This window comes from Rattus norvegicus, chromosome 3, assembly GCF_036323735.1.
Source record: "Rattus norvegicus strain BN/NHsdMcwi chromosome 3, GRCr8, whole genome shotgun sequence".
Classification (NCBI taxonomy): domain Eukaryota; kingdom Metazoa; phylum Chordata; class Mammalia; order Rodentia; family Muridae; genus Rattus; species Rattus norvegicus.
The window spans coordinates 81,393,394-81,406,287 of NC_086021.1; the positions used below are offsets into that span (position 1 = coordinate 81,393,394).

Here is a 12,894-nt window from a genome sequence, read left to right on the forward strand (position 1 = left end):
CAGCTTTCAAGGGGCTGATGTGTTTTCTGGGATCATTCTTCCCCTAAGTCCTACTGCATAAAACAAACAGTCAAGGCTTTAAAGTCCCCAGATTGATACGATTCCTTCTCACGTTCAGCTAGACTACCAACAAGTTTCCGTCATTAGCTAACATAAAAATCTAAGCCACTGAAAGCTGAGTGTGCGTAGCAGTGAACGCCAGACTATCACAGACAAAGAAAGTGATTGTCAGGGTGGGTCTGCTGAATTCAGTTGCAAGATCAGTGTCAGCCCCAGGTGGTGCTGCAGAGCAGTTCTCCAGCCAAAGGCTGGGCATCAAGCAACTTGCATGTTTGAGAAAATAGGCTTGGGGAAAATATTAACAATTATTAATTCTGTCATAGTGCCCAGTATATGCCAAGCACTCTTCTAAACTTTTTAAAGAACCTCTGGGTAGATACTCTTCTTATCCACCTAATAGATAACATATCTAAAACAGCAGAGGTGGAATTAGAGCCCAGACTACTTGGCTTGTGAATCCAGATCTATTGTGAGATGGGGGTGGATGTGCCGGCCTTAGGAACAGCTGGTGCTCCAGAGCCATTTGACATTTTTAGCCTACACTTGTCTCTGTTGCACCGAGATCAACCTGATAGCACGCAGCACGTTACAAATAAGGCTCCATAGAAAGCCACGATCTGGAAGGAGAGCCCACTTTTATGAAATGGCTAATACATACACAGGAGAAAGCCTACTGGGTACACACCAGGAGGCCGGTAGTCAAATTACAAAAAGTTTTACTTTGTGTTAAAATCCACAGAGAACATCTATTAATCGAAAATTATATACCCTGTATATTTTCAGGGCTTTTTTTTTAGAAGATTTTATTTGTAATTTCAAAGGTTTTGGATAAGATAATTAATTTCTTAATAGAAAGTAATAAAAATGTGTTGAATTAAAAATGCAAATTCTTTGTCACCCAACGAAGTCAAGAGCAGAGAAGGGCATCGAACACATGTTTGGACTGAAATAATTGAATTCTATATCCTCAAGAATGAGACAGATGGATTTGTTTACCCTGTTTGAGTAAAACAGGGACATTCGGAAAAGTATTCATTCACTTGGCAAATTTTGTAAATATCTGAGTAGCCTAGGCCGAGGGAGAAGTGCAGCCCCATGGAGATTCCGCGTCACGGAAGAGCGCACTGGCCGACATTACTGGCTGTCTTTGCTTTTGGAGACAGCAGGTCAAGCATTGCACATTTGCCCAGAACATTGAACACAGCCCAGAAGGTACCCATTCCCATGGAGTCATAATCCTAGGTAGGAGGTCTCAGCTCAGCACTTTCTCTTTCTTCTCTCAGGGACAAGAAAAGCACAGCGTGCCCCTCAGGTCAGTCTGAGCGTTTTTGAAAGTCAGGATGCTTCCAGGACGTTCTGCCCTGCTCCACGCCAACATATTCTAACGGAGATATTTATAGACTTGCGTTCACAGGTTCTGTGAATGGGTGCAGTGGGCAAGCACTTAGCAAGAAGTATGGAGGTCCTCTTAGGTTTTCATTCTAGTACACAAAATGTTGACAGTCACTAGCCTGAGCTGTCGATAGCTACATTGTTACACTTACTTTAGCCTAAGACACTCTGGAGGTTTCTTTGTAAATCCCCTATCTAAGGTAAACAAACGTCTGGAGCTCTGCTGTTGGTGGTTGGCCCTGCTGTGTCATGTGAGGAATCTCTCTGCAAGACAGAGACCTCCCAACAGAGACCCATGGCTCTCTAGGAACCTTCAGTGACACTCCAATCATTGATTACACATCTCAGTCATTGGAGTGTAAGAGTGATTAAAAAAAAAAAAAACCTGTTCCGGACCATGTTTGGGCTCTATCTGCATTTACTTCAAGTCCTAGATGCTTCAGGCTGGGATCCTTTTATGGTTTGCCTCAAGAAGCAGTGGCTACATCTTGGTATAAGCCGTATGGGCAGGCTAATGAACGTCAAATGATTTGACATACTCCAGTCAGTGACTTTACAAAGAGGATTATTTTTCAAGCTTTATAGTAGCAGTCAACTTCTCTTGGTAGCCAGTCGGGCTTTTGAGTAAGCTTAATAACTTCTTGCCACAGTTGTCTCTCATTTTAAATAAGAGGTCCTTCTTTGACAGTCAGAGATTGTGTGTAATGAACACCCAGTGGAGAAGGACAGTTGTCATTGTAGTACTCGAGGGAAGGGACAAACTATCCCATGGGCACTCAGGGGCCAGACTCCCTTGGTGTTAAGAGTGGTGTTAAGAGTGGTGTTGAACTGAAAAAGAGGTATGTCAGCCTATCTTGAGACCAGGATGTCCACTGTCTTAGGGGACCGCCATCAGCACCCCTCTGTGTTATCATAGCACACAGCACACCATTGCCCGCATCACCTGACGGAGTGGGATGGCTCTGACCACATTTGCTTTTCTTTCTCTTGAGGATGAATGCAGCCAAGCACTAGTTTGGCATTAATAAAATATTGATTTAAGCACACAATGATTCTCTCTACCAAACTCAGGGCTGGTGAACTTTACAGTCAGTCCTCAAACAACTTTCTTCTACATTTGGGAATTTCAGAACATACTTGGTCTCATATCAGATCCTAAACCCCAAGGTGCGTTTGGTGTAAATGGTGATTCTGGCGTTCACACAGTGCTGCAAATGTTTGTCCAGGCAAGCCTCAGAAAGGAGAAGCACCAAGACTCAAAGATGTATCTTATAGAACCTCTTGTCAAGTAGGTGCTTAAAGCATAAATGAAACATTTTTAGGTTGACTTTATCTATTATATTTAGTTATATTAACTGCTTCTAAGACATCACTATAATACAAATATTTTAGAACTATAAAAATCATTAAAAATAGAAGACAATAATGAATGGCTTGCGCATTGCCTAACCTCAGTGGAGTCTGCGTTTGTAGTCTTTTTTCGATCTGTACATACAATTACTTTGGTTTGTTTGCAAGAATATTTCAATACCAATTTCTGGCATCTGTCAACATTATTTTGGTTTTTTTTTTTTGGTTTTTTGTTTTTTGCCTTTTTGTTTGTTTTGTTTTTGTTGGAGACGGGGTTTTGTTATCTAACCCCAGACTGGCCTTGAACTCAGAGCAATCCTCCTGCCACAGCCTCCTGAATGCTGGAATTACTTATGATGGTTGGCAACTTTTTTTCCATTCTCTGAATGTCCTGATGTAGTCATATAAAAATCAGTCAACATATTTCTTTTTTTACATTTTGATAAAATGTGCAAAAAGGGGAACAGAATGCTACGAGGAAAACAACCCCCCCCCAACTAAGCAACATAGCAGGGCTTAAGAACAATACATTGTAGGCTAGAGAGATGGCTCAGTGGTTAAGAGCACTGGCTGCTCTTCCAGAGGTCCTGAGTTCAATTCCCACTAACCACATGGTGGCTCACAACCATCTGTAATGGGATCTGATGCCCTCTTCTGGCCTGCAGGTACATGTGCAAATTGAGCACTCATGCACATAAATAAATAAATAAATAATCTTTTAAAAATGTTAAAGAGAATTCAGATTTAAAAAAATAATGCATCAGTTAAAGGGAAATAATCTTGGAAAAATGCTTAAGAAAACAGAGGCTTCATTTTTACAATCAGATAAACAATAAACAGCCTTTTTTGCATCTGCTGCATGCATTTTGCAAAGAAGCAAAAGAAGGAGACTATTGGATTCTCAAAGCCTAAGCTTTGAACACTAAGAACGTGTGTCTTTAGTTTTTTGGTGAGGGCATGTTTAAAAATAGTTTATATTTTATTTATGATAAATTACAAGGGAGCGTAATATCATATCACAGGTTTGTGAGTGCACGGAGATGTCACTTGGTGCATATTAATTGTGCAGAAAGCCGGGTCTCTTGAAGCATCCCAAGAGACCCAGTTGATGGGTTTCGAGAATACAGGGGCTCTTCAAAGCTTCCCCCACATCTTATTTACCACCACTGAATCAGGATTAAATATGAGACCTGTGAAAATTTAGAACTTTTTAAAGCTTCTCACTTAACACCTTTAGGTGCTAGGTTTCAGTCCCCAGAAAGTGCCACTAGGAAGTCAAACAGTGCAGAAAATGGAAGCTTTGATGGATGACTGCGGGGTCTCGCTGACCTGAGGATTTGGCTGGCGTCATAAAACACAGAGCGACAGATTAAGCAGTTTACCAACACCGTAAAAGCCTCAAGAATAAATTCACTGAAAAAAACAAAAACCGAAAGAACCCTAATTTGCAACTAGACATCCCCAGACCCCAAACTGCATGCATTTCCTGAAAAGCCTGTACCCAGGATCGAGGGCTTACAGTTTCTTGGTAATGTCAGACACGATTATGTCCATACACTTTTACAATTTACATGTCCCAAGAAAAATACCCAGTGCAGGCTGATGGTGCGGGAGAATTTATTTTCACTAGGCGAGGAATGACCCATAACTCATGAACGTCGACGTTCAAAGTGAGTTATGGAGGTTACTCTCCTGCGAGGGGAAATGGATTGGACGATCCTTCTGCCCCACTGTATGTTTGGTTATTAGGGCACCAGGTTCTTAATTATGTGTGGCCTTGCCTTTTTTCTTTTTTTCTTTTGTAAAATAAATGTGAATAAAGAGAATGCCAGCTAGAAGCATGGAGTGCCTAATCCAGGCTCTGGAATGAAAGTAAAACTGAAAGAGAGAGTAAAACTGAAAGCCATTTCACATAACTGAAGGGCAAGAGCCTTAAATGCGATTGAACCACCGTATCCAACTGGTCCATTCCATTGATAATTTATGATGGCCACAGCTGATGTTCTGCAGAAACACTAAACACCACTTCTTCCCTAAATACAAAATTTGCCACACTTTTACCGTTACAGCGACTGTAGGTTTAAATATTTTTATTTTCCAATGTGCAGATTTCATTTCATTGTTATTGCAAAGCTATAGGACATTTAGTAATTTCGTTAAGGGAAGTGTAACTACTTATACTGGCCAAGGTGGTGCAAGGGATAACGCTTCTTGGAGACCTCAAACACGATTATCATTAGCTCCAGTGTAGACGCCACAGAACTTACTGTACCTGCCAATGTCACAAGGAATTTGATTCTGTCTCCTGATGCGGATTCTGGTTACTGAAATGTTTTATTTAACAGCTGGCTGACTCTGTCCTTCCCAAGGGGGAAAACAAAGAGTTCTAATTGTATTCCAGAGAGATTCCTTTTGGGGGAAATTTTTGACCTCGAGGATCAGGACTTATCTGAGAATGTCAGTCACTGGACCGCATGAGACTCTCCTGCTTGAGGCTGGGACAGAATTTCCCCCCTAAATGTTCCTTCTATTCCCCAGCTTGAATTATTGATAAAATGGCATGGCTATCTCCCCAAATAACCTTGTTGACAACACAAAGGTGGACTTAAGAACACTACCTCCACACTGAAGATTTAGGATTCCCCAGTAAATGTCAGGAGGTGTCAATGTGTGTGCCATGACACTCGGTTATTATTAGTGTCTAACTGCGGTTCCCCACCAGCGCCATGCCACCAGCGCCACCATAAATTTTAATGTGATCACGTGCGCTTCTCTTTTCATATCCAGCGAATTCTGCAAGATCATAATATCCTATATGAACCCTAGCTGAACCTTAGCGTGATGCGGTGAGAGCGAGATATTGAGCAATGAAAGTTGTTCGTGATTACAGTGCTTAAAAACGAAACCAAACAAAAACAAAAGCCCGGACACGGAGCTACATAGTTCTTCAAATAATATTTCCCTCAGTGGAATTCACTCGTTCAATTCATCTTTATTGAGCCCTACAGGAAACAGGGTAATGCCCGAGGTGATAAAGATTCTATTTATTGGACACTAAGGAATCCTGACTCTTAAGGACCCTTTCTGCTCCCCTTGGAGAATCTGTCAGGGATTACACACCGTTTATAATGCCAGCAAACAGAAAGTATGCCTGTGACTTGGACATCAAGGCATGCTTTTTAGTCTACAGAATACAAACAAAACAGGTCCATTCCTGTATCTGGTTTACACTGTGAATACAGGAGCCATGGTCATAATCTTTCATTACTCATGTGCACAATGGGCTAGCATTTCTTTCTCCTTACATAAACAATGAGAGCTTGTACCATTGGTGAATAGGTTTTTAGTCTCTGTTTAGCCAGGATTGATGATAGCATTATCTTGTATATTTATTAGAAGAAGTCAAAGCTCAGAAAAAAAATGAACTATATAGATATCTCTTTCAAATAAAAGATAACCTTGAAGCTTTGATTGCACAATTTTTTAAATATCCAGCCAGGTGCATGGAGCAAATCAATAAGCAATCGATGGGGTTCCCAGTGAACTAAATGTCCATCCACATTTATATAAAATTGAGCCCCCATAAAGTTCTCCTTTGTTTCCTTTAATTTCTAATGAGCTAAAGTTATCTGGTTTCCTAAACATGAGGCTGGATGCTTTTGCAAAACCATTTTGAGTCAATAATCTCATTTTCTCTGCATGCAAAAATTTAAGAGATAAGAGCAAGGAAGTTGGTGCAAATATTCATAATTTGAGTGTCCTGTAGTTTGTGGCCCCAAACTGCTCAGCACTGCACCTTCCCTTTCTCCCAGACAATGGGTTTAGGAAAAGGCACAATCGAATTGCAAGTCACGTGAAGGAGACAGGATTATTCCTGCTAACCAACAGTAATAAAATAGGCCCATTTTCATAGAAGGGGCTCTGTTCTGACAGACCAGCTTTGTTGGTGAATATTTAAAAAATAAACATTTATTTTTGCACTGGCCTGAATCCCTAGTGCCAGAAGAAAAGAAGTACTTTCAGGGAAGGTTGGTTAAGGTTTGACAGCTCGCTGCCTCCCCCAACACCCTGGGATTCGTTGGGAAACTTTGCCTTGGAGCGCCATCTAGAGGAAGTTCCAGCTCACGTCGGGCAGTCTCTTAGTCAAAAAATTCCTTCCTTCCTTCCTTCCTTCCTTCCTTCCTTCCTTCCTTCCTTCCTTCCTTCCTTCCTTCGTCTCTCCCACCCTCTCTCTCTCTCCCCCTTTGTTTCTTTTCCTTCCTTTCTTTTCCTCCCTTCCCACCCTCCCTTTCCCTCCCTTTCTTCCCATCCTTTCTTCCTTCTTCTCTTTTTCTGTCCCTCCCTCCCACTACCTCCCTTCCTTCCTGTTGGTTGGCGGCAAGATGATCAAAAGTTCGACCCAATGTGACCACAGAACTGAGGAAGGTGAAAGGGGGGCTGTGGGGAGGGGTGGAGCTCTGGGGAGAGGATAGTAGAACACAGATGCTGTGTATGCAGAAATGAGGAATGGGGCTTTAACTGGGAAAAGGGGAGGGAGAGAAACACAGAGGGAGCGGGAGGGAGGAAGGAAACATAGCATTAAGTGTGTTTGAAAAGTCATAGGGAAACATTTTTATGTTTCTTAAAACTCATATACATGCAACATGTATGTGTGTGTGTGTGTCTGTGTGTCTGTGTGTATATATGTATCTATACAGTTTAAATGAAGTGACACTTGGAGTGACAGTATTCCCTCAGGAACTTTAGACTATCTAACAAAGTCCCCAATGTCAGCCAGGCATGGGAAACTTTCTCTGGAGTTGTTGGTCAAGGGAGTCAAAGAAACTCCCCAAACAGTACAACGCCTAACTGTATTCTAAATATCTATTCTTCTACCCCTGCAGGCATAGCTCTCACTCCCCATCAAAGAGCTTCCTTTTGCAGTTTCTTGCAGATTACGAGAATCCACATCTGGTCCAAATGCTGAAAACAGCAGAGTGTGGGGTGCCCAGCCACAGCTGGGTCATCTCTGACACAACTCCTTCAAGGCTCAGGGACTATCTTCAGGGAGGGAGCAGAAAGATTGCAAGAACCACAGGGACAAGATATAGGCTCTGAGATTGTGTCTTCTATACATGGCAGGGGAACTACACTCATGAAATCTCAACAATACAGCTGCCAACGAAGATCTGTATAATAAGAGCACCAGTTGACATGCCGGTGTGGAGGAGGGAAATGCCACAAGGCCCCACTTCCGGGTGAAGAGCTACAGGCAATCAGTGGCTTCCGAGAGAGGAAGACAGTCTTCTCCGGGATCAGCTCCCTGGTATGCTGTCCAACCCCCAATGGTCAGCTGTAAACATATGCCCATGCTAACAACATCAGACAGACTCAGAAAGCTGCGTATATAATCACAAATTATATAAGTACAATCATGCAATTAAAGAAGATGAGGCCACGAATTTGAGAGGGAGTGGGGGGCGAGGGAAGGGGGATGGACAAAGAGGGGTGGAAAGTATTAAATACAGTATTCATATATAAAACCCTCAAAAACATTAATGCCAAGTCAGGAGGGAGAGTATATTTGGTAGGAGTTAGAAGTGAATATAATCAAAATACATTGTATGTATTCTGGAAATTATCAAAAATAATCAAACCATTATGTTTTAAAAGAAGTTCAAGGGCACTTTCATCTACCTAGCCAGTTTAAGGCCATTGAAGGGCAACCTGGACTATATGAGACTGTCTGCAAAAAAAGAAAAAAGAAGACAAGAAAAAAATTCAGATTGATAGAAAAGTTTTGTTTGAGTTCTAACTTGTTAGACAGAATTAGAATATGAGGTTCCTAGAATGGAGACAGAGTCTCAAACTAGTGAAAGACTTCAGTGGTCTTCAGAGGTGCATGCAGCTCTGGTGCCCACACATGGACAGAACGTGGGTGTCCTTGCCGTAGGCTGGGATCCTATGTTAGAAACTAGATTCGATGGGCAAATCAAGTGAATGTTGTCTACGTAGATAAGGCAGTCTTAGCTGTTTTCAGAATTTTTGTCTTGATTAAAAAAAAAAAATCTGCCTAAGTAGATTTTCCAAGATCGAGCTGGAGAAGATGCTTGTGTCAGAGTTAAGCAAGTTGGCACTCCAGCCCACTACGACCTTTCAGTAAGTTCGTTGAAATGTAACGAGCAGAAAGTAACTACTCTTCCAGATGCAGCTGCGTAGTTCCATGTGCTGGAGTCTGAAATAATATCCGCTGACATCGTCTTTCCAAGACTCCTTCCTGCAGTTTGCAATCTCCCGCACGTCTCCCCCAGAGAGCAACAGTGAACTCTTCTATTTCTGCAGCGGCATGAATACAAGAACAAAGCCCGGACTTTTTCTAACAGGGATGCTCTCCAAGTTGCTGAGCAAACACAAAAGTAATGGCACCCTTAAAATACTCCGGCACGATGATGCCCCCAATTATGAGGGGGCGTAGCTGGCATGTTCAACTTTCCTCCGCTTCTTAAGAAGTATTAAGACTTGGTACCACAAACAGCCCACTGATGACAACTCAGCATATTATCCTTTTATACCTGTGGGTGCACAATGACCCCATCGCTGCTGCCAGATGCTGGCTTCCAGAGAGGCTTGTTATGGAAGACCTCCGCCACCCCTGACTTCTGTAACGCGCAGCGTCACGGCCATTTCTATTTCCTTTCTCTGAGCGATATTTCTGCTTGCTAATTTTGACAATTCGACAAATCCTCAGGTTTTTCTGAGACAACTAGTTAATAAGCCACTGTCTTTGGTGAGCCACGCTCACAGGCTCGATGCATAGAAACAGTTTCTTGTCTGCCGAGCTCTTCTAAAGTTAAGCAAGGTGAAGGTGTTTTGGTTTCCAAGCACTTGATCAAGTAAGTCTCGAGAGTCAGGGCATTTTTCCATCCATAAGTAACTGCTCAGCTCTGATGGCATACACAGTAGAAGGCAGGACCAGTCTGGCTCTCCAGGTCAGTTGATGGACCCCCACACATTCCAAGGGAGAAGTGAGTCCCTTTTCCTCTCACCTTTGTACATGCACCCGACTTGAAGCCAGTCCTCCATTCACTGTTGAAAACTGACTGAGTGCATGGCAGAGTACAGCTGTCCTAGGGTACAGGGACCGGGGACACATAGGTGAATGCTGTGGAAGGGATTAGAAATGGTCTCTTTCCTGAGGTGGCTCAGCAGGAAATGATAGATTAGGAATTTAAGACACACAGTAGCAACACAGCTGTCCTGTGCCGGGGCTCTGGGGGAGGAGGCAGTTACCGATGTTTTGGGAGACAGGTGGAACTTTGTGGAAAACTGGCATTAGATCAGTACCTTAAAGGTTGGGTAGAAGTTTAATGGGCAGAGCACAGGGTGAAGATTTTCATGAAGGGGAAGAATAAACTTTGTTCATTTGGATCAAAGGAAAATGCATTTCACCCAGGGTCCCAATTTTGTCTAGGTTTTAAGATGTGTACAAAGACAAGAGGCATTTGTATTTATGTGGTAAGAATCCGGAACCCACCATGTATTATTCGCATAGTAAACATGTTTATATAAACTCACATGTGTGTGCATATCTATACATGTCTCTCTGTGGTAGCAGGAAACTCTAACATATCAAGTCAGAAAACATTGCTCTTGGTCGTTTAGCAGTGTGTTAGTAGAAACCAGGCCAACATTTCTTCCTAGCAAATGGGAACAAGTAGAAGCGTTTGTTTTGACCCTGGCCACCACCATTTGCTTTCAGAGTTCACCCCAAGGCTTGTTTCTGGCCTGGTGCCCTGGCATCCTCTGTAAACCACACAGGCCCCTATCAAGGTCTGCCTTTACCCCTCCCTTCTCTTGAGGCCTCGCTGGGCATTTTCCTAAGGGAGTGATCTTTCAGAATTCCATATTCTGCTGGGTGATGTTCGCACACCCTTTTGGGCTTCTGCAGCAACCCAATCTGACCCAGGGATCTCTCCTCCCTCTCCTTCATCTTCAGTTCCTTTACAAAGAAGTCACATAGAAAATCCAAGTGTTGGGGTGTGGGGAGTGAGAACGGTCAAGAAAACCAGCTCACCGAATGAGAACACCAAAAAGGGGCTCCAGTTTGCACCCCAGGGCTATCCACCCACTTTAAGGTGTCGATGGTTTCTTAGCTTTAAAGCTCAGAAGTTGTCAAGGATCTACTGCTAGAAGCAGGCCCTGCGTGAGCTGCCGTGAGGTAACCACAGGGCCATTTCTCAGTGAAATGGAAATGTATAGGAGAGGCTAGGGGGTCCGCACGGATGAAAGGTGTCCCTCCAACACCGACACACACACTTACAGTTAGCATGGCAAACATCAGCTGGCACACGTTGAAGGCATGTCTCCAGTTGTGGTAGAGAACCATCCGATAGTTTTTCCTTACTGTCAGAAGCCACCTGCACAGGGTCTGAAATGGGAGAGGGAGGTTGAGTTAGGGAGTGGTTTGTGTCCTCAGAGGACAGCTGTTAACGTGGTGTCATAAGATCAAAACCGTCCACAGGGGACTGGGCAGGTAGCTAGTGGTTAAGCACATACGGCTCTTAGGCAGATTTGTGTCTAGTTCACAACTGTCTGTAACTCTAGTTGGAGGGTATATTCCATGACCTCTTCTGACCTCCCTGGGCACCAGGCACGCATGCGGTGCACATACATACACACAGGCAAACAGTCATGCACATAAAATAAGACGAATCTAATTTGAAAAATGAACAACAACAAAAACACCCTCCTAAACTTCCAGCAACACTCTGTGGATTCTCATGACACTTGCAAGGCTCCCCAGGGCAGGGGTCATCCCCTACACTGTGCCTTTGGAAAGCCTTTACATCACAGTGACTAAGACACTTTGCCTGATGGACTCCTTAGTTTACCCTACGCAGAGCATCTTACCTCATAGTCGATTTTAAATTTCTGTACCATCCCCAGCTCCATGAACATCCGTAGAGCGGCTGTGATCATGGCATCAACATCAAGGGAAAAGTCATCAAAATGGATGTCATCGATGGCCAGTTCCGACACCAGGGGGATGTTGGCTGCCTACAAAACCAAGACACAGCCAAGCTCACTAGCTTTACCTAACCGTGCGTGCAGCTTTCTTCTGCTTATCAGTGATTCACATAAATCAGGCCTGACCCACACTTACACTCGGATATTGCTAAACTCTGAGCTATAAATGTCTTTTGTTTCTGAGCAGCAAATGCCCAAGAAAATGGAGTGGGGAGGGAGGAGGTGGGAGGCTAATTAGGAGATAAAATATACACACTACCTCTTTCCACAGAATTCAGAACATACAACTGTCTAGTTTACTGGAACCGTGGCCATAGGATATACACTCCGATACATAGTGCCACATGCAGAAACATCTGGGCGGCCAGCAGCTATGAATCTTATTTGTCGCCATACAGAATAGGGGGTGGGAATACACCAGTCTCCTTTGCTTCTTCCACTGCCAACGGATCTTCTACCTTGCAAAACCACATGCCTTCTGTATATTCAGAAGGGCAGAAAAGAGCAAACCGCTCTTGTCTGGTACAAATATGCTGCGTTGATTAAAAAAAAATAGAGTTCCTGGGGAGTTAGAATACTTTCAGTTAAAGATAATTTTTGCTATATTGTTTAGCAATATACGATACAATTGTAGTGCTGGTCATACATATTCAGGGTTTCCAAAAACCCACGTTAGCTGACTGTCAATCAGTTACCCAACACAAACCGAAAAGACAGGGAAACCAAGTCTTTGGAAATAATTTTTATGCCAATTTGTTGGGTTTGCCATGCCATTTGGGCCACTCTTGGTGTGTGTGTGTGTGTGTGTGTGTGTGTGTGTGTGTGTGTGTGTGTGTGTGTGTGCGCGCGCACGCACACACACTTATTTTATGGCTTTTGAGTTACCAGAGACCATTGCGTATTTGTATTCCTGGTCTACCCACTGGGTATAAATTACCCTGTGAGTAATTTATGTCCTGGAACTACTTTGGCTAAGCAATTAAATCCAACTCTGGCCACTCCAGGCATTCCAGAAACCACATAATTAATCCTGCCTCTCCAACCCTGTGCTTTTCTGCAAAAGTTTACATACCTAAGCTAAAATAC

General features: G+C 43.2%; 1 protein-coding gene and 1 long non-coding RNA gene across 4 annotated transcripts in view; one reads left to right on the forward strand and one right to left on the reverse strand.

Annotated features, from left to right (window-relative positions):
• The window catches only part of Pde11a (phosphodiesterase 11A), a 383,576-nt gene that overhangs the window by 72,572 nt on the left and 298,110 nt on the right, over window positions 1–12,894 (reverse strand). For all 3 annotated transcript variants that reach the window (NM_001127480.2, NM_080893.2, NM_001127481.3), the window contains 2 exons: window positions 11,692–11,838; window positions 11,102–11,209 (listed from right to left, as the gene is read on the reverse strand). In NM_001127480.2, coding sequence (NP_001120952.1) covers window positions 11,102–11,209; window positions 11,692–11,838 — 255 coding nt within the window. The remainder of the gene's footprint in view (window positions 1–11,101; window positions 11,210–11,691; window positions 11,839–12,894) is intronic.
• LOC134486390 (uncharacterized) lies at window positions 6,366–10,355 on the forward strand. The gene is made up of 2 exons (XR_010065239.1): window positions 6,366–7,227; window positions 7,924–10,355. It is a non-coding gene; the product is annotated as an uncharacterized LOC134486390 (long non-coding RNA).